General features: G+C 40.6%; 1 protein-coding gene across 1 annotated transcript in view; it reads left to right on the top strand.

Moving 5' to 3' along the window:
• Positions 1-18144, top strand: part of LOC117528273 (protein tweety homolog 2-like) — a 132022-nt gene extending 113878 nt beyond the window's left edge. The window contains exons 9-15 of the mRNA XM_034190881.1: positions 3147-3239; positions 3329-3416; positions 3879-3882; positions 7849-7992; positions 8143-8328; positions 8405-8483; positions 17625-18144. Of these exons, the coding sequence (XP_034046772.1) occupies positions 3147-3239; positions 3329-3416; positions 3879-3882; positions 7849-7992; positions 8143-8328; positions 8405-8483; positions 17625-17705 (675 nt within the window). The 3' untranslated portion in view covers positions 17706-18144. The remainder of the gene's footprint in view (positions 1-3146; positions 3240-3328; positions 3417-3878; positions 3883-7848; positions 7993-8142; positions 8329-8404; positions 8484-17624) is intronic.
• The last annotated feature ends 424 nt before the right edge of the window (positions 18145-18568 follow it).

Below are 18568 nucleotides of genomic sequence, written 5' to 3'. Positions count from 1 at the left end.
CTCCTAATGACAGGGCAGCTGTCCCTCCTAATGATGGAACGGACGCCTCTCCTGATGGCTCCCTTGATGACTCACCTGATGACGTGAATGACTCATTACCATGAACAAAAGACTGAAACTGCTTTGTCCTGAGTACCCCATTGTAAACAGGGGACAAAGCGTGTCTCAGACCCCCTCCCTGGTTAAGGCTGAGTTTCAACTGTTTCACATAGAATGCCTCCTTGACTCCTCTCTCAAACCATTTCTTCTCTCTAGCTAAGATTTTAACTTCCTTGTCCTCAAACGTGTGGTTAGTGTCTATAAGGTGGAGATGAACTGCAGACTGAGGTCCACTGGCGCCCTCTCTGCGGTGCTGGTATAGCCTTTTGTGTAAAGGTTGCTTAGTCTCACCTATGTAGTGTTTGTTACAGTTTTCCTGACATCTGATAGAGTACACTACATTGCTGTGTTTGTAACTAGGGATCCTGTCCTTAGGGTGAACTAATTTCTGTCTCAAGGTGTTAACCGGTTTAAAGTAAACTGGGATTTTGTGCTGTCTGAAGATCCTCTGTAGTTTTTCCCCTACTCCTGCTAAATAAGGGAGAGACACTCCTCTTCTTCTTGTCTCCTGTCTATCTGGTCTCTTTGTTCTCTGGGACTTCTGCACTTTGTCCAGGGACCATCGTGGGTACCCACATACTGGGCCTCATGTATCAACGTTGTGTACGGCGATATTTGAGCGTATATGGGGTGTGCGCCAAAACGGCTGCGCCACTTGGCATTTATCAATGTGGTCGTTGGCGTACGCTGCACTGAAAATATACACCAGGTCAAGAGGTGGCGTAAATTATACACCAAAATGAACCAGCGCTGGAATCCACATAAAAATGAAGATGATCAACATGATAAACAGTGCCATTATACAAATCAATGCATATGTTACATAAATAACACTTTCCTGATTATACTACATAATAATCAATACAAATCCCGCCTTTGCGGGATTGTTATGGAGCACGATCCATGGTCACAGCACTGACTGCAAAGACAGCGCTGCTCGCCTTTTTCTCCAGACTTCGAGCCTGGAGCCAGAGCAGCGCTGAGCTTAACTTCATGTGGTGTGATCGTTTTAGACAATGAAATTGATAATTACAACTGTAGTGTTGTTATTCCCTTCAACCGTGCTGCAATCAGGTTTTGTCGTCTCCATTCGTTTGTTACAATAAAATAAATAAATACATTTTAAAAATAAAGAAATCTGAAAAATTAGGCGTGTCTTATTAATTGAGCGAGCAAATATCCACATGTCAAGAATTATTGACATGTGAAAAGAGAATACAGTGGTCCCTCGCTATAACGCCGTTCACCTGTCGTGGCCTCGAAGTCTTGCGGAGTATTTAGTCCAATTTTGCATGTCTTTTTTTTTTTTACAGTGTTCTGTGTTCTGCGTATCTGTTTATAAGAATCTTGTCACACGGACACAGACACCTGCAGCCAGGTGTGAGTGGAAAAAGGCGCGACATCAGGATGCAGAGTCCCGATCTGTGAAATACTGGTGAGTCACTATTAATAATTTCTTATGTGTCCGACCTCGTTCGTTGATCGTTAAAATGAATTTGTTAGTTCTATAAGCCATCATAATTATTTATAGGAAAACGTTCTATTTTTATTTCTCAAACAAATGTTTGGGCCTGAAAACAGGTTGGTCTTATTTTTCTACTAAGGTTTGAACTTTGAGAGTGTTTACACATGAGAGAAAAGTGAGAAAATGTTCATGCCTGATTGACAAAGTGTATAAACTGTGTAGTGAGGGGTTTTACAGTTTTGAAACGTCTATAATAATTGTAAAAAATAACGCTGACTACGTCGCGGTTTCGCGTATTTCGGGTTATTTTTTATAACGTAACTCCAGCGATTAATGAGGGACCACTATAACACTTTATTGATTATATACTACAAAACAATTGTACGACGGCCGCTTTGACGCTCTTTTGGCACGCGTCGTGATTGGTGGAGTTCTTTTTCATTGCCGTCTCCCGGCTTCCATGTCGTAAAATGAGGGTGTGTCTGAAGCGGAGTCTGAATATTTATGGGTGTGTTTATTATAATTACAATTGTTTTCACCCACCGCATTTATCAAGATCACGTCAGGCGTATGCCGGAAATGGGCAGGTGCGCACTGCTTGATACATGTCACGGTGACTTTGGTGTATTTCAAGTTTACGCCGTAAATTTACACCACAAGTGCGCAACATTGATACATGAGGCCCACTGTGAGGGCTTTCCGGACAAGTTGTTGTTCTTTAGCCCTTCCCTCTGCAGTTAAACTTGCTCAATGAAATAAGTTCAGTTAATTTCCAGTTTTTTTGCAACATGATCCATGTAGACAGAGCCAAGTAAACAAAAGCCCTTTTTCCCAGTTCTGTGCAGGCAAATGGAACAGAGAGCAACAAATGATTATTTGAAGGCAAAGAATAAGAATCAACACAATCCTTAGGCTCAAACTGCTGGTGACTCTGGTACTGGCACATTCCGATCTAATGGCTGCATTCACATAAGAAAAGGTGGCCTAACCAGACCCCAAGAGGCAGACAGACACACACACACGGAGAACTGAAAACTATGCCTCTGCATGTGGTACCACTGCATCCTGGGGTAAAAGTTGCTCCATCTCACTGGGAAAATAAATATAAAGAAATAAAAATCCACAGCTGGATCTCAGTCAGCACCAGAACCTCTTCCTCATTATTCTACCATGTTTGTGGAGATTGTCTGAAAATCTTGCAAGTAATCCTGCTAAGAACCAGGCAAATACGAGAGATCACATAACCGCTTTGGTAGTAATGGTTTTTTTAAAAACCACACGGGGTTCTTCTAGCAAAGGCCATATCGGGATTACAGTGGCGTTTATTAAATAGGTAAAGATAAGCGCGTCCCTGATGGCCTCGCTGATGTAAATATTGTTCTTTGAGAATCGGTGGGAATAAGGAGGGCAGACAGTTATGTAGTGGGGGAAAGACAGTTGGCGGGTTGGATGATAATCTGTCTGAAAAAAATGCTTCCTGTATTAAACACGGTGTAAATCCTTACTTAACAGCAAGTCACTTGCCAACAATGTGCTGACCAAAAAAAAAAAAAATTGTCATTGTGGCTGATTGTTTTCACAGTCTTTGACAATCTACCAGCGTTCTCTGACAACTATGCAAATCCAGGTCCAGGGCTTGCTGCAATTTACAGTGCCGATATTTCCCACTGCCCAGGTAAGTAGATGGTTTCCAGACCGTTAAACCTGGTTATAGAAGGGTGTCTGTAACAGTTTCCTTTCTTTGTAATGTGCCTTGTTATACAGAGAGACCTTTTGGGAATCCAGCGATTGTTGAACTCCACTGAGTTCAATCTACACCAGCTAACAGCCTTGCTGGACTGCCGAGGGCTACGTAAGGTAAGGTCACACTCCTGCCAGTAGACGTTTTAATGAGGCTGCTTTGTAGTTTCACTCAGAACCCCTTAGAGGGCCGCTGTCAGTCATTTCCAAACTTCTCTTTATATTCTGGGGATTTTGAAAAAACTCTATTCAACACATCACATTTCTAGATGATTACAAATCATTAAGATTTCCAGTATTTAAAATGAAAATTGTGCATGAAAAATTGTGACTAGAGAGTCAGTACTTTGGTTTCCCAGATTGTCTTGGAATACAGGAAAATATAATGCAATGGTAAAATACCCTCAGCCGTATGAGCATAAAAATAGGAAACAGAATGTGCCCTTTTGACCTCTTAAACTAGGTCAAGGTCAGCCATCTTTGAACTCGTCCAAGGTCTGTGTCCCAAGAATGGTCCCTATGAATTTGAAGACCCTGGCAGTAATAGGACTGGACTTATGTTGAGCACAGAGAGACAGGTGGAAGGACGGATGCAAAATCTTCGTGATACCCAATGGCCATATTTTGGCCTCGGGTAAAAATGCTATAGCTGTGTCATAAAGCAAGAAGCTAGATCCAGCCCTGCACTGTGATAGGATTTGGGCTACCAGTATGTAGACCAAGGATTGAGTCCTGGTTGTGCTACTTGTGTTCTTGGACAAGACACTTAATCTGCATTGTCCCAGTCCACCCTGGTGTAAATTGATACCTGCTTTGGCTGGGAAAGCAGTCTGTGGTGGGCTGGTGTCCCATCTGCTCCTCGCTAAAGTATCCAGGGATCAACACTGGCACCTGTGAGCCTGGCCTCTTCGTGTTTTCTTGGAGATCAGTATGAAACCTAACTGGCAGATGAAACTATAACCTCCTTGATGGAGACAGCTGTGCCTTTGTAAGTGTGACACACTGTGCACAGATTAGATCTGTTAGGTGGGGAGATAGCACGATGCCCTACATGTCAAATCCAAGCCAGATTTAGCCATTTATGATTGGGGGGGCAACATTCAAAATGTCAGCAGGGTGATGGATTGATGGAGGATGGAGGAGGGGTCACTATACTTCTGTTTGCTTTAAATGAATACTGGCTGTAGTTCAGTGGGTCACTTCGCACTCTATCAGTTTCAGTTTATTTAGTTTATGTAGTACCAAATCACAACAAAGCTGCCTCAAGGCACTTCACACAAGTAAGATCTAACCTTACCAACCCATAGAGCAAGCACACATGTGATGGTGGTAAGAAAAAATCCCTCTGATGATATTGAGGAAGAAACCTTAAGCAGACCAGACTCAGAAGGGTGACCTGCTGGTCAGGCCATTCTAACAGTTACAAGATTTTTCAAAGTTTTACAAAACAGAAAATAACACAACAAAAGATGAATTTGATGAGAAGTCCATGCAGGCATCCAGTCCACAGGCAGGGGTCATCCATCATGCCATTCAGTGGGCCTGTGCCCACGACAGACTCTGTTCCACGTCCGTTTCAGAAATTATGCAGTCTTCAAATCCAGCACGAGATGTCATCCACACCTCGGACAGAGAGAAAGAAAGTGGAATCGGTCAGCCAGAAAAACTACACCTAAGGTAAAATTCAGTGGCATTAAGCAACTGGAAAGCAGACAAAAATACTAAAGTGATCACCAGTCGCTAGCCCTAAGCTTCACTAAAAGATCCAGAATTTAGATCAAGTTGAGGCCACGACCCACTCAGTTTACTAATAAAATTAATTTAAAAGGACAGTATGCACAGTACCGTACTCTGCCAGTATGCTAGCCATATGAAAGGGAGACTAAATGCGTCTTAAGTCTGGATTTGAAAGTCTCTACAGAATCTGATTGTTTGATTGCTGTATGGAGATCATTCCACAAAACAGGTGCAGAGAAAGCTCTGACCCACAGACTTTTTATTCACCCTAGGGACACAAAGTAGTTCAGCACCCTGAGAATGCAGAGCCCAGGCCGGTACATAGGGTTTCAGTAGGCCAGTTAAGTAGGGAGGCACTCGTCCATGAAAAATTTTATAGGTTAATAGCAGAACCTTATACAACCTTAATAGCAAAACTCTATGCATCTTACAAGTAAATCAACCAATGCATTTCCAGCATGCACACCATCAGATTGACATCAGGCTGTCAGATAACATGAAGACAACATTTAGTGCTGCAACACCAGCCTGACAATCTGCGCTGTTATTCTGTCACGTTTGTGTTATCACATTCTGCACTCACATTTACCCCTGACATCAAAAGAAAAAATAAGGTGAGAGATGACATTTCCTGAGCTTTTTATGCCCTGAATTATTAGAATGATTTCCTCTTTCACACTAAACCAACCTTCCAATTCTAATGTGAAATATTTAACTTAATAAATCTTTTTCAAATGATCAAATGGGCAAAAATGTAAGCTCATTGCACGGTATCAAATTTCTGAATTAAACGTTGGGGACATTTGCAGGTTTGCACTTAAGGCCGGCTGTGCCATGAACATCAGGAGTTAATGCCACGGAACACATCTGGCATAAAATGTGCCAAATCTCATGTGGAACCATAAAGCTTCATGGTAGAGTGGTATAGCAGGGGTGGAGCTAGATTCTTCTGGGGCACAAGGGGTTGGGGGGGTGGGGGCTTGTGACTCGGTTGTGTTTTCCCCCTATAAAATAAAATTAAACTTATAGCCTTTTTCCAGCATTGTCAGGCAGTCTTGGAAGCTACATACTGACTATCTAGTGATCGTCTTTAATATACAATTTTTATATTTTAAACACTGGAAGTCTTCGAATTCTGCATGCAGCAGTGTTTACCAATCAGCCTTTGTCTATCCAAGACCTTTGCCATATTTTATCACAACCATAGACACGATATACTACGTAGACACCTCATAACTTGCTGCAACGAAAGTCAGCGTTGCCTCCATATTGGATGGGTCTCTTCACAACAGGCTTGCACCAGAGTCAACCGGAGTCAATGGAGAGTGAGCAACTTTGTCGGTATTTTTTGCTGTGTCTGTTTGCAATAACTGGCGCAGTATAGAAAACCAGATTGCGTGGGATTACCTTTCATGAATAGGATTGAACAATAATTTTGGTTATTTTACCATTTGTAATATTATGTCATGGTAACAAACGGTACTTACGTGTAATGTTATTACAGCAGGAACTGGTACACTCTGTCATTAGCTGTGTTTCCATCCAACTAGTATCGCAACTCAAGCGAATTTTTGTTAATGTGGTAAAAGGGAGAGTGCATTTGTGCGCATTTCCATCCATTTATGTGGTTTTTGTTTCACAATTCTTTGGTATTCAATGGTGTGTGTATTTCACAAAGTAAGACTGCACCACATTGCAAAATTAACTCCACTGGAGTTATACAGTGCCAGCACACGCAAGAAGCTGTGCAACACAATTCTTTCTCAACGCTTTTAGCTCTCCAGTCCCAGTGAAAAGCCTGAGAAGGTAGTTTAAGACCCTGGAATGACCTGGAACTTTCTTTTCCTGGCCTTGAAAAAAATGTTCATCTTTGTAACAAATATTAAAGCAAAAATCCGCACAGCCTAAGCACTCCCATGCAAAAAAAAAAAAAAAAAAAAAGGTGTGTCTAATAAACGTTTTTTTGTTTGTTTGCTTGCTTTTGCATGGGAGCGCTGAGGCCGTGCGGATTTTTGCTTTAATATTTGTCTTACCTTGATCCAGCACGGCGTTTTACACATCTTGGATGTGTGTGTCTTTTTGATTCTTCTTTGTAACAAAACCAGGTGAGCAAAGCAGAGGAAGTGATGCCCCGTGTGTGTGTGTGTGTGTGTGTGTGTGTGTGTGTGTGTGTGTGTGTGTGTGTGTGTGTGTGTGTGTGTGTGTGTGTGTGTGTGTGTGTGTGTGTGTGTGTGTGTGTGTGTGTGTGTGTGTGTGAGAGAGAGAAATAAATTCAAATGAACAATCCAAACATGTTTCTTTATTAAATTAGAAAATTAATTTATACATTTATCTATATGCCATACCATATGTCTTTGTTAAAGAGCATAAGACAAAGTCTTTCATTCACTTTCATTTCACTCCATTAAATTTTGGAGGTGAACCTGATCCGGATTCTGACTCAGGATTTCATTTATAGGCTTTTAAGGATTATGTCAAAACTACTTTGTGGATTCTCACCAAATTTGCACCACAGATACATATTCAGCCACGAAGACTCCATGAAATTTTGGAGGTGATTCCGGATCCGGATTGGTGGATGTCAGAAATCTCTGATTGCTCTTGTTTTTAATATAATCCCCATATTCCAATAAAACTGTAGCAGATTTTCCTTTATAAGTTCACTGCTGTTAACCAGTTGTCTAAATGGCTGTGTCTCTGTTAGTGTATGTATTTCTGAAAACTGAACTTTTGTTCATTGAAAAAAAAACAAAAAAACAAATATTCAGCAGTGAGTCTGCTCTGGACTGTTGCATCTGTCCCACTAGGACTACCCTGGATGCTCTAATAGGGCTTTGCTATGACGGGGTGGAAGGGCTCCTCTACCTCTGCTTGTTTTCCCTAATGGCTGCCTGCGCACTCACCGCCATGTTATGCGTGATCTTCCGTGTGTGGACACTAATGGGCAGCAGGTCAGCACCAAGTGAACCCCCCACCCCGCTCCTCCCTTATTCCATTACAGACTCCCCACAATGCACTTGTGCACAGTGTTAATGCAGGAACTTCCTCTGAATGTGCCTATTGCCATTGGATATGTGGGTGTAATCTTCTTTTCCCACCAGGGACAGAGAATATGACGACGTGGATGAAGAAGACCCGTTCAACCCTCAAGCACAGGAGATACCCTACGATCCTAGGAGGTCCAACATCCACAGTTTCTGTAGTCACAGCAGCAGCCTAGGCAGCCAAAGCAGTCTTCCTCCACCTCCACAGTCTGCCTCCAACCTCACGCCGCCTCCTGAATACATGTGAGAACAGCAGATGAGTAAATTTGTACTTGAGTGCAGCACATCTTCTAAGCCTTTCATGTGTGTTCTCTCGCAGGAATCAGTCCATGCTGTTTGGAGGGAATCCGCGGTACGAGAACATGCCTCTGATAGGGAGAGGATCCCCGCCTCCGTCGGTGCGTTGGCCGTATGAGGCCCTAGTGTCTCTTGTGTGATAAAGATGAACTCTGCTGACCTCAACACTGCTACAGCACATGAACAAAGCAGCACACTGTCTCACTCTATCAGTGCCAAATCAGGGCACCTTACATGTGATGGAAGACTGCCCTCTGCTGGCAAATGGCTGAAGTGCATTCATTATTATCATGATTCCTGCACCCTCCTGCCATGCGGATGATGTTGAGAGGTTCTAAGTTCTAACTTTACCTCCACAGGTAAAGACAGGGGGCTCGTAACTAGAATTGCAGAAATTAAAGCAGAGATTTGAAGTTGGCTGCCTGAGGGATGGAGAGGGGTCTGTGAGGCAGAGGTTCAATTCCTATTTATTTTTTTATTACATTTGACCCTCATGACAATTTCCCTTCTGGGATGCACATATGTTGCTTGGAAGGCTGAAGCAATGACTTGTTATTGCTTGAAACATCAAATATTTTTTACCCTGCCACCAAGGTTGTTGATTTAAAGTGGCTGATTTTAAAAAATCTTTGCTGAAATTTTGAAGGAGGGGTGGGGCATAAGCAGAACTTCAGAATCTTGATGTGGACCTGGATCCAGGAACTTTTGTTTTAGCCACATTGGAACATTTTTCATTAGTTCCTCATAGAGTCCCTTGATTGAGGAGAGTAACGTCAACTCAGAATATGGCGCCATTTGGTTCCAACTGCGCTGAACTACTGAATGAACCTTTATGTTTTCAACATTTTTTTTTTTAAATCATTTAACCACATACAGCAACACATCCAGGTACAGGTGCTATCAAAATGAATATAAAAATAATTAAGCTATCAAATTGACATAAATTTACAGTTTATGATGATTTAGTTAATTAATTTAAAGACTGATTTATGCAGCTGCAGCTCTGTAACGCTGTGTCTTGCAGTGACGTGCGTGACAGTTTTAAAGTTCTCCGTCACTGGATTATACTTTATTATGGATTAATTTGACCCTCAAAAAGCTTTTCTTTCTACAATCATCACCTCCAATTCAAAGGTAAGATGTACATTTTCCTCTTTTTCAGACTTTGTGTTGTAAAGTTGCAGACTTTTCTGATCCATTTTTAATCAGCATTCCCACTGCAAAAACTATTGTAATTTGATGGCAGATGAAGCAGTAAAAGCAGAAAAGTGTCAAATCACAGCATTTTGTGTCTGATTTAACAGGTGCACTTCAGGCTGCAGGTCCGAGTCTGAAACGGTGTGAATTGGTCGGGCTTTTAATCATGGAAATGACTCCGGTTCCACATGCGAGAGGTTTTAATGTAAATATATTGTGATCGGACGGGACATTTTATCAGATGTGAGCAAAAAATCTGTTATACAAAATCTGTTCTATACGGTGTTTATTACATGGAAAACAGTACAAAAACTTTGGGACTTTTGTTGTCCAATGACTGTGAATATCTGGTTTATACGACGACGGTTTAGGTGTAGGTGAGTTTTACTGCACATGGGACTGAACAATAAATTTACCTCTCAAAACTTTGATGCAGAAGTTGCTTCCATCCCACACGGCTGACTTTATTTTCCCAAATTTTTCTTCTGTTCGGATCTGAAGGGAGTCTATACATCTTGAAGCCCTTGTTGTCTGTTTGTGCATCCAAATGCACAGCAACCCGTCATTTTCAGTGAATAAATAAATAAAATAGCAGATTAACAGCGAACGCTATTTTTGATGGCACCACAAGTCACGTCACCGTTTTTTTTTTTTCCCGACTCATCATGTCGTTACTCTCTCAATCAAGGGACTCTAGTTCCTCATGGTCTGTGATGGATTACCAATTTATAGAGTGAGGTTTGATTCCAGATGTGTGCGTTACCTGTTTTTGTCATTGACAAGACAGTTCATCTGCATTGTCCAAGTCCATCCAGCTGTAAATGGGTTCCAGCCTTGGCTGGGGAAGTAATTGGTGTCCCATGCGGGGTTAGTTGTAGATGCTCATCCACTTCAAAGTTTGGTGTCTGTGAATAAGCTCCGGCCCAGTGGGCCTTTACAGAACCAAGCCCCAACTTCTAGCTGCCAAAAATGCAGCCTACCCAGAAGAAGAAATAGTTGTAGTTCCTCCACTTGAGGCTGGCTACAAAAGTGAGCAGATTCCCATAGAAGCCTATGTCAACTGATCAGTTAAACATATATTAAAGAATGAATTTATGACTAATTAGGGCGTGGTTGCTTTGAGTGACAGGTAGTGTGTGCCGTCGAGCTGAATCCAGAGCTCCATTACCACAGGCTGCTAGCTCTTGTGAGCGACCATGTCTGTCTTTTCTCTAGATTTTATTACAAACATCTGTAATAATATGGCTTGCTGTGCAGTTAATTGTCCTAAAGGATCATGCAAGAAGTCTGCGCTCCAGTATTTCTGTCGAGTAAAATTTCTTACTGTTATTTTTGTTTTTAATTTTTGATGTTAGCAGTGTGAGCACTTTTAGCAGCTATTGGAACTTTGGTGATCGTTAGGTCTGGTTAATCCACAATTTCAGAGAAAATAAGGCAGTTATAATTTTTAACACCGATGTCCAAACCACCCATTATGAAAAACATCGCCCAGTCCCCAAAAATATGCTTTATTAAAACACTAAAATCAAAGATAGCTTGTTAACTTTAGCTGGTTTGGTAACTCATTTGTCCCGTCCAGGTCATGCAGGGTCTCGCCCAGGCTCCACTTTACCCACTAAGGGCATGGCTGGGACATAGGCAGAGCAAGCACTGCCAACATGGCAACACTTGAACACATAGAGCACCACTTTTACAGCAACGGGTCTTCTGGGTCTCTTCAGAAAACTTAAACATGACATCACAGAGGGTTTGCCCAACGTATATACAGTCTATGTACAGAACTTACAGTTTAAAAAAATAATAATAAAAAAATAAATAAATAAAAACTTGCATGTAGATTCATAGACCTGGGTTTGAATCCAGGTCATGCAACCTGTCTGGCCACAGATAAGACACTTCTTCTGTGTTGTTCCAGTCCTATGAGCCGTAACTGGGCACTGGCCTTGATGTGCTAGACTAGCATCCTGTCCAGGGAGAATCAGACTCTCATCTGCTTCATGCTACAGAATCCAGACATAAATCAGCCTCAGCACATTCTTCTATGTGTCTGTCTCTTGTTGTATTAGCAGAAATAATTAAATCCAGGATCAAGATATTGAACAAAATTAAGTCCTATAACAATATTTCCACCAGCTACCTCAAAATAATTCATTACTTTGCATAATCTACTAACAGATAACAAGATTGTAACTGATTTTGTTCAGTTTTACATGTTTGAGGTTTTCTACTCCTCAAGAAAGTTGGAGTAATATATCCTGAGCTGGGAGAAGGGACATTTCAGGATTAGATGATTGTTCAGGCTGCACCGTCCATCAACTCTACCCCCCTAAACCCCTTTAAATCTTTGTGACAAGAACGCTGGGAGCACTATCAGTGTCCGTGATATATGATCAATTTGGTTTTGTAATATTGCATTCAATATCTTTGGAATTAAAGAGTGTTTGATGACTTGAAATCAGTACAATTATTCATTTTCATGGGATTCATTGATTCCTTCTTTATGTTCTCTAATGCCATATACCAACACAGTGCAGAGTAGCTACCTAAACTATGTAAGTGAGATAGAGTATCTCGTCAATAGTTTTACATCCTCATTGAAGACAACTTTGGATGCTGTAGCTCCTCTAAAAAAGATGAGCTTTAAATCAGAAGTGCCTGACTCCGTGGTATAACTCACAAACTCGTAGCTTAAAGCAGATAACCCGTAAGTTGGAGAGGAAATGGCGTCTCACTAATTTAGAAGATCTTCACTTAGCCTGGAAAAAGAGTCTGTTGCTCTATAAAAAAGCCCTCCGTAAAGCTAGGACATCTTTCTACTCATCACTAATTGAAGAAAATAAGAACAACCCCAGGTTTCTTTCAGCACTGTAGCAGGCTGACAAAGAGTCAGAGCTCTATTGAGCCGAGTATTCCATTAACTTTAACTAGTAATGACTTCATGACTTTCTTTGCTAACAAAATTTTAACTATTAGAGAAAAAATTACTCATAACCATCCAAAGACGTATCGTTATCTTTGGCTGCTTTCAGTGATGCCGGTATTTGGTTAGACGCTTTCTCTCCGATTGTTCTGTCTGATTTATTTTCATTAGTTACTTCATCCAAACCATCAACATGTTTATTAGACCCATTCCTACCAGGCTGCTCAAGGAAGCCCTACCATATTTAATGCTTCGATCTTAAATATGATCAATCTATCTTGTTAGTTGGCTATGTACCACAGGCTTTTAAGGTGGCAGTAATTAAACCATTACTTAAAAAGCCATCACTTGACCCAGCTATCTTAGCTAATTATAGGCCAATCTCAACCTTCCTTTTCTCTCAAAAATTCTTGAAAGGGTAGTTGTAAAACAGCTAACTGATCATCTGCAGAGGAATGGTCTATTTGAAGAGTTTCAGTCAGGTTTTAGAATTCATCATAGTACAGAAACAGCATTAGTGAAGGTTACAAATGATCTTCTTATGGCCTCGGACAGTGGACTCATCTCTGTGCTTGTTCTGTTAGACCTCAGTGCTGCTTTTGATACTGTTGACCATAAAATTAGAGATTAGAGCATGCCATAGGTATTAAAGGCACTGCGCTGCGGTGGTTTGAATCATATTTGTCTAATAGATTACAATTTGTTCATGTAAATGGGGAATCTTCTTCACAGACCTAAAGTTAATTATGGAGTTCCACAGGTTCTGTGCTAGGACCAATTTTATTCACTTTATACATGCTTCCCTTAGGCAGTATTATTAGACGGTATTGCTTAAATTTTCATTGTTACGCAGATGATACCCAGCTTTATCTATCCATGAAGCCAGAGGACACACACCAATTAGCTAAACTGCAGGATTGTCTTACAGACATAAAGACATGGATGACCTCTAATTTCTGCTTTTAAACTCAGATAAAACTGAAGTTATTGTACTTGGCCCACAAATCTTAGAAACATGGTGTCTAACCAGATCCTTACTCTGGATGGCATTACCCTGACCTCTAGTAATACTGTGAGAAATCTTGGAGTCATTTTTGATCAGGATATGTCATTCAAAGCGCATATTAAACAAATATGTAGGACTGCTTTTTTTGCATTTACGCAATATCTCTAAAATCAGAAGGTTTGTCTCAGAGTGATGCTGAAAAACTAATTCATGCATTTATTTCCTCTAGGCTGGACTATTGTAATTCATTATTAGCAGGTTTGTCCTAAAGTTCCCTAAAAAGCCTTCAGTTAATTCAAAATGCTGCAGCTAGAGTACTGACGGGGACTGAAGGAGAGAGCATATCTCACCCATATTGGCCTCTCTTCATTGGCTTCCTGTTAATTCTAGAATAGAATTTAAAATTCTTCTTCTTACTTATAAGGTTTTGAATAATCAGGTCCCATCTTATCTTAGGGACCTCGTAGTACCATATCACCCCAATAGAGCGCTTCGCTCTCAGACTGCCGGCTTACTTGTAGTTCCTAGGGTTTGTAAGAGTAGAATGGGAGGCAGAGCCTTCAGCTTTCAGGCTCCTCTCCTGTGGAACCAGCTCCCAATTCAGATCAGGGAGACAGACACCCTCTCTACTTTTAAGATTAGGCTTAAAACTTCCTTTTTGCTAACCTTATAGTTAGGGCTGGATCAGGTGACCCTGAACCATCCCTTAGTTATGCTGCTATAGATGTAGACTGCTGGGGGGTTCCCATGATGCACTGTTCTTTCTCTTTTTGCTCTGTATGCACCACTCTGCATTTAATCATTAGTGATCGATCTCTGCTCCCTCCACAGCATGTCTTTTTCCTGGTTCTCTCCCTCAGCCCCAACCAGTCCCAGCAGAAGACTGCCCCCTCCCTGAGCCTGGTTCTGCTGGAGGTTTCTTCCTGTTAAAAGGGAGTTTTTCCTTCCCACTGTAGCCAAGTGCTTGCTCCAGGGGGTCGTTTGACCGTTGGGGTTTTACATAATTATTGTATGGCCTGCCTTACAATATAGAGCGCCTTGGGCAACTGTTTGTTGTGATTTGGCGCTATATAAAAAATTGATTGATTGATTGATTGATTGATTATTTTGCCGGGGACGATGACCTGAACGCTCCATTTGTTTGTCCATTGTGTACCTGCATTATTATTCTTGCTCTTGCATTTTATGCATGGGACATGACCAATGTAGGTGTTGGATACAACAGGACTCTCTGCTCATTCTCACACGGGTTATGTAGTCTAAATCTAACGTGCGTTTGCACTCTGGATCACAATGACATTAATCTCTTTACTAAATTTTTCTGCCTTATTTAGGTTCTGTAGACGTGTTTTTCAACACATCTCGCATTGAACATACTTGAAACTTTTTTGAAGGTCATATTGCCCAATTATTATTATTTTTAATCCTCCGGGTGCAATTAAATATAGTTTGGGTTGATGGTAAACACTATGAAAAAAAATATGTGATTACACAGTAGAAACTATCAATTATGTCCGAAAAACTCATTTTTATACTTCAATTGCATATCTTTTGAAAGTCCATAGGCCTCATCTTACAATGGGTTATTGTGTCATTGCTGAGTTCCAGCTGACCCAGTTGGCATTATCATGGCTCACACAGAAATGTGTTTAGGTTTGTCTGCTGGTGTATTGCTATTGTGAGGGAGCAGAAACAGATTGCGCCATAGGCCGCCACAACCACCCTGGGTTAAAGTTGAGAATGGACTTTTTCTGCTGTTTCTAGGAAAAACCACATTCCTGCCATATTTACAGGGTTATAATGCGTGAACACACAGGGATACACACTATTGCATCAAACTACCACAAAAAGTGAACTGAAAGACAATTTTATTAAATAAATGGATGGTGAACCACTAATGGAAAAATACAAACTTTAATAACCATGCTTGGTATCAAATTTTTACTCCCCGGGCCTTCTTTTAAACGATGAAAGCTCTGCTAAAGTTTGTAGCATTTTACTACAAGTGTATGGACGAGGAGGGGTCATAACTACCACTTGGGGGGGGGCGGGGGCAATGCTTACTATCTACATATATTTTTATATATAAGCTATGTTTCTCCAGAGTTCATATCGGCATAATAGCAATCAATATCATGTAGCGTCTTGATTTTACAGCCTTTCAAAGTGACCCGTATCAACCCAAATTTTATGTTAATGAAATAAAATTAGCATTTACATACAATGCTAAATGAAACACTAAATATCTTTTAAATCTCAAGCTAAATACCATATTTAATGTTCAATTTTATACGCGCGCACACACACACACACACACACACACACACACACACACACTAAATCCAATATGGCTGCCAATAACCAAGATGGAAGCTAAAAATATACCAAATGCATTCTTCTGTTTTCCCAAGGAGATGCCTTTTACAGTCTTCAATACTATGTATGTTGAGTGCTTGTAATTTTGTTTCAACAAAATGCAAATTAAACAGTGAAGGAGATGACAAAACATTTTATTTTGACCTTTTCAGCATTTAAAACAATTATCACAGAACAATTTTACATATTTAACATCAACCATGACATTAAGTATGATTAGAATACTGTTTAAGATTGTATTTGTCATTTGAATGTGTTTATATGTGGGAAAAAAAAAACAGAAATTAAATTTTTTGTCATGAGGGGTCCCTGAAAGGCTGGGAAATCAGAAGCTACACAATGTTGCTATCATGTGAGAGATGGCTTAGAGATATGTAGCTTTCAGAAAATGTTTTTGCATTTGCTCCCCCAAGTGCTAGTTACGACCTGTCCTAGCCCATAACTATTCATAAATGCCACTAACTTAGCATATTCAATCATGCTAGTTATGAATGATTCTCAGACTGCATATGACAACTGTTACATTAACCACGCCAGCTTCATCCACAATATTAGACACGTGCTTAACTGGAGACATTAGCTGCTTTCGTGTTTGCTTTAGTGCGGTCCGTCATGAGTCAAAATATGGCCCGCTAACCTAATGATGCCAGGTGCTACATTCTGCATTGGGATTGCCAATTAAATTTGGGGAGAAACTTTAATCACTTTTATCACTTCGCTATCTCTCAGGTAATTTGCCTACAGTTTTTAATCTATTTTTACCTGAGACCAAAAAATGGCCACGGGTATTGCAAAGGCCTTGCATCCGTCTGTTTGTGCTCAGCATAGGTCCAGTCCATATTAGTGCCAGGGTCTTCCAATTCACAGGGAACATTCTTGGACAGAGAACTTGGACAAGTTCAAAGATGGTTGACCTGACCTATTTTAAGAGGTCAAAGGTCACATTCTGTTTCCTATTTTTATGCTCATACAGCCTAGGTAATTTTAGCATGCATTATGTTTAAGACTCCCACTGACATGATTTAGACTTTTCCCTTGTTGAAACACCTTAGAACAACCTATATTGTGATTTGGGGCTATATAAATTAACAGAATTAAATGAAACTTTATTAGCTTCCTATAACACAACAGGCACAGAACAGTCAGTTGTATTAACTGCAGGAGGTGGTGTTTTGTGGGTTTGTTTTTGATTATTTGTAGCAAATCAGTTTTCTCTTTGACACACAGTTTTATCACTTTGCAGAATATTAAGTAGTTTATTTATTGCAACTAACCTTTTTTTGTGCTCACTCTTTTACTCAGACTTTTAGAAATCGTAAGTTTTATGTTGTCTAACTATTTGAACTTTTATGATTTCGTTCCTCTCCTTTAAACCCGCTGTGGGTTCACCTCTGATATGTTACTGTCCAGAATGTTTGGCCCCATAACACAAAGTCCAAAGTTTTCCCAAAAGCTCTGTACCTCTGCTGTTTGACCTTTGACCTTCAGGCATTGTTGCATCAGTGTCAAAGTGAGTGCATTTTATGCCATGACCCTCTTGCCCCTCTTTGTGCTGCGTACCTCCTGAATTATGCCGTCACATAAAACTCCATCCTTCATTTCACATCCTCTTAGTTAACAAGCAATTCCTCACCATTGACTCAAACCATCACATTTTTGTTGTGCACTCTGAAGCCTGAATATATTCTGGCTGCTGTTGTTAATATGCAAATGCACTCATGTTTCATATCATTTTTCTTGCAGTATTCGCCCAGTATGAGGACGGTCTATCTGTCAATGACTGATGCCCAGATCCGCCAGTACGGGACAGGCTTCCAGGTGTAACCCGCTACCTCCTGCACACCTCTAAAGGATGCTGGGACTCCGGTTTCTTACCAAGACACCAGTCTTCTTTGTATAATCCTGTTTAGAGGAACCTCAACCTTCTTTCCCAAAACAAGACATGAAACCAGGCCTTTAAAAGAAGTTGACTCGCGAACAAACAGTCACTCGAAACTGATGTCATCATCCTGATGTGGAAGTGCTGTAGCTCGGATGAGTGAAATTATACAAGCCATACCAATAGCTTTTGTTGTGATTGTTTGCTGTGTTTTGCAGGTCTGTATGAATGTGATCAGCAATGCTTGTATTTTGATGTGAAACGGAATATTTGCATATTCATGCTAATTTCCATCAAGTCTCTGGCAGTATTTCATTCATGCATACAGGCCTTTGTCTTATTGTTGAGTTCCATAAAATAAAATGCCATATTTCCATCTTTTGACAATAGACCTGTCAGTGAAGCCCATCTTTAATATTCTAGTTTTTGTTTCTTTGTTTGTTTGTTTTTTTTTTGGGGGGGGGGGGGGGGGGGGGGATTTATCAAATTCAATCAAATTTAAAATTATTTCTAATTTCATTAACTCATTTCACAGGGTTTTATTTGTTTAAAGGGCTTTTATACATTTGAAGTAAGCTAATGCTTGCCTTTCTTTTTGGGGGGTGGGGCGTATCGGCCGTTAACCCTATGTCGTAGCACGGCATCCATCGTAGTCATCGGCATCATCTGTTATTGCGATATCTCAAACTGTCTCACGTTTTTCTAATTTGGCAAGGGCGCCAATATGGGTCATTGACATTGTTCCTGTCTCAGAATTATTTGTAGATTCGTTTGTTTGGAAATGGTGGCCATTTTTAATGCCAAAAAT

Source organism: Thalassophryne amazonica, chromosome 16, assembly GCF_902500255.1.
Source record: "Thalassophryne amazonica chromosome 16, fThaAma1.1, whole genome shotgun sequence".
NCBI classification, from domain to species: Eukaryota; Metazoa; Chordata; class Actinopteri; order Batrachoidiformes; family Batrachoididae; genus Thalassophryne; species Thalassophryne amazonica.
The sequence above is the reverse complement of the archived record's forward strand: the minus strand, read 5'-3'. Positions and strand labels throughout refer to the sequence as shown.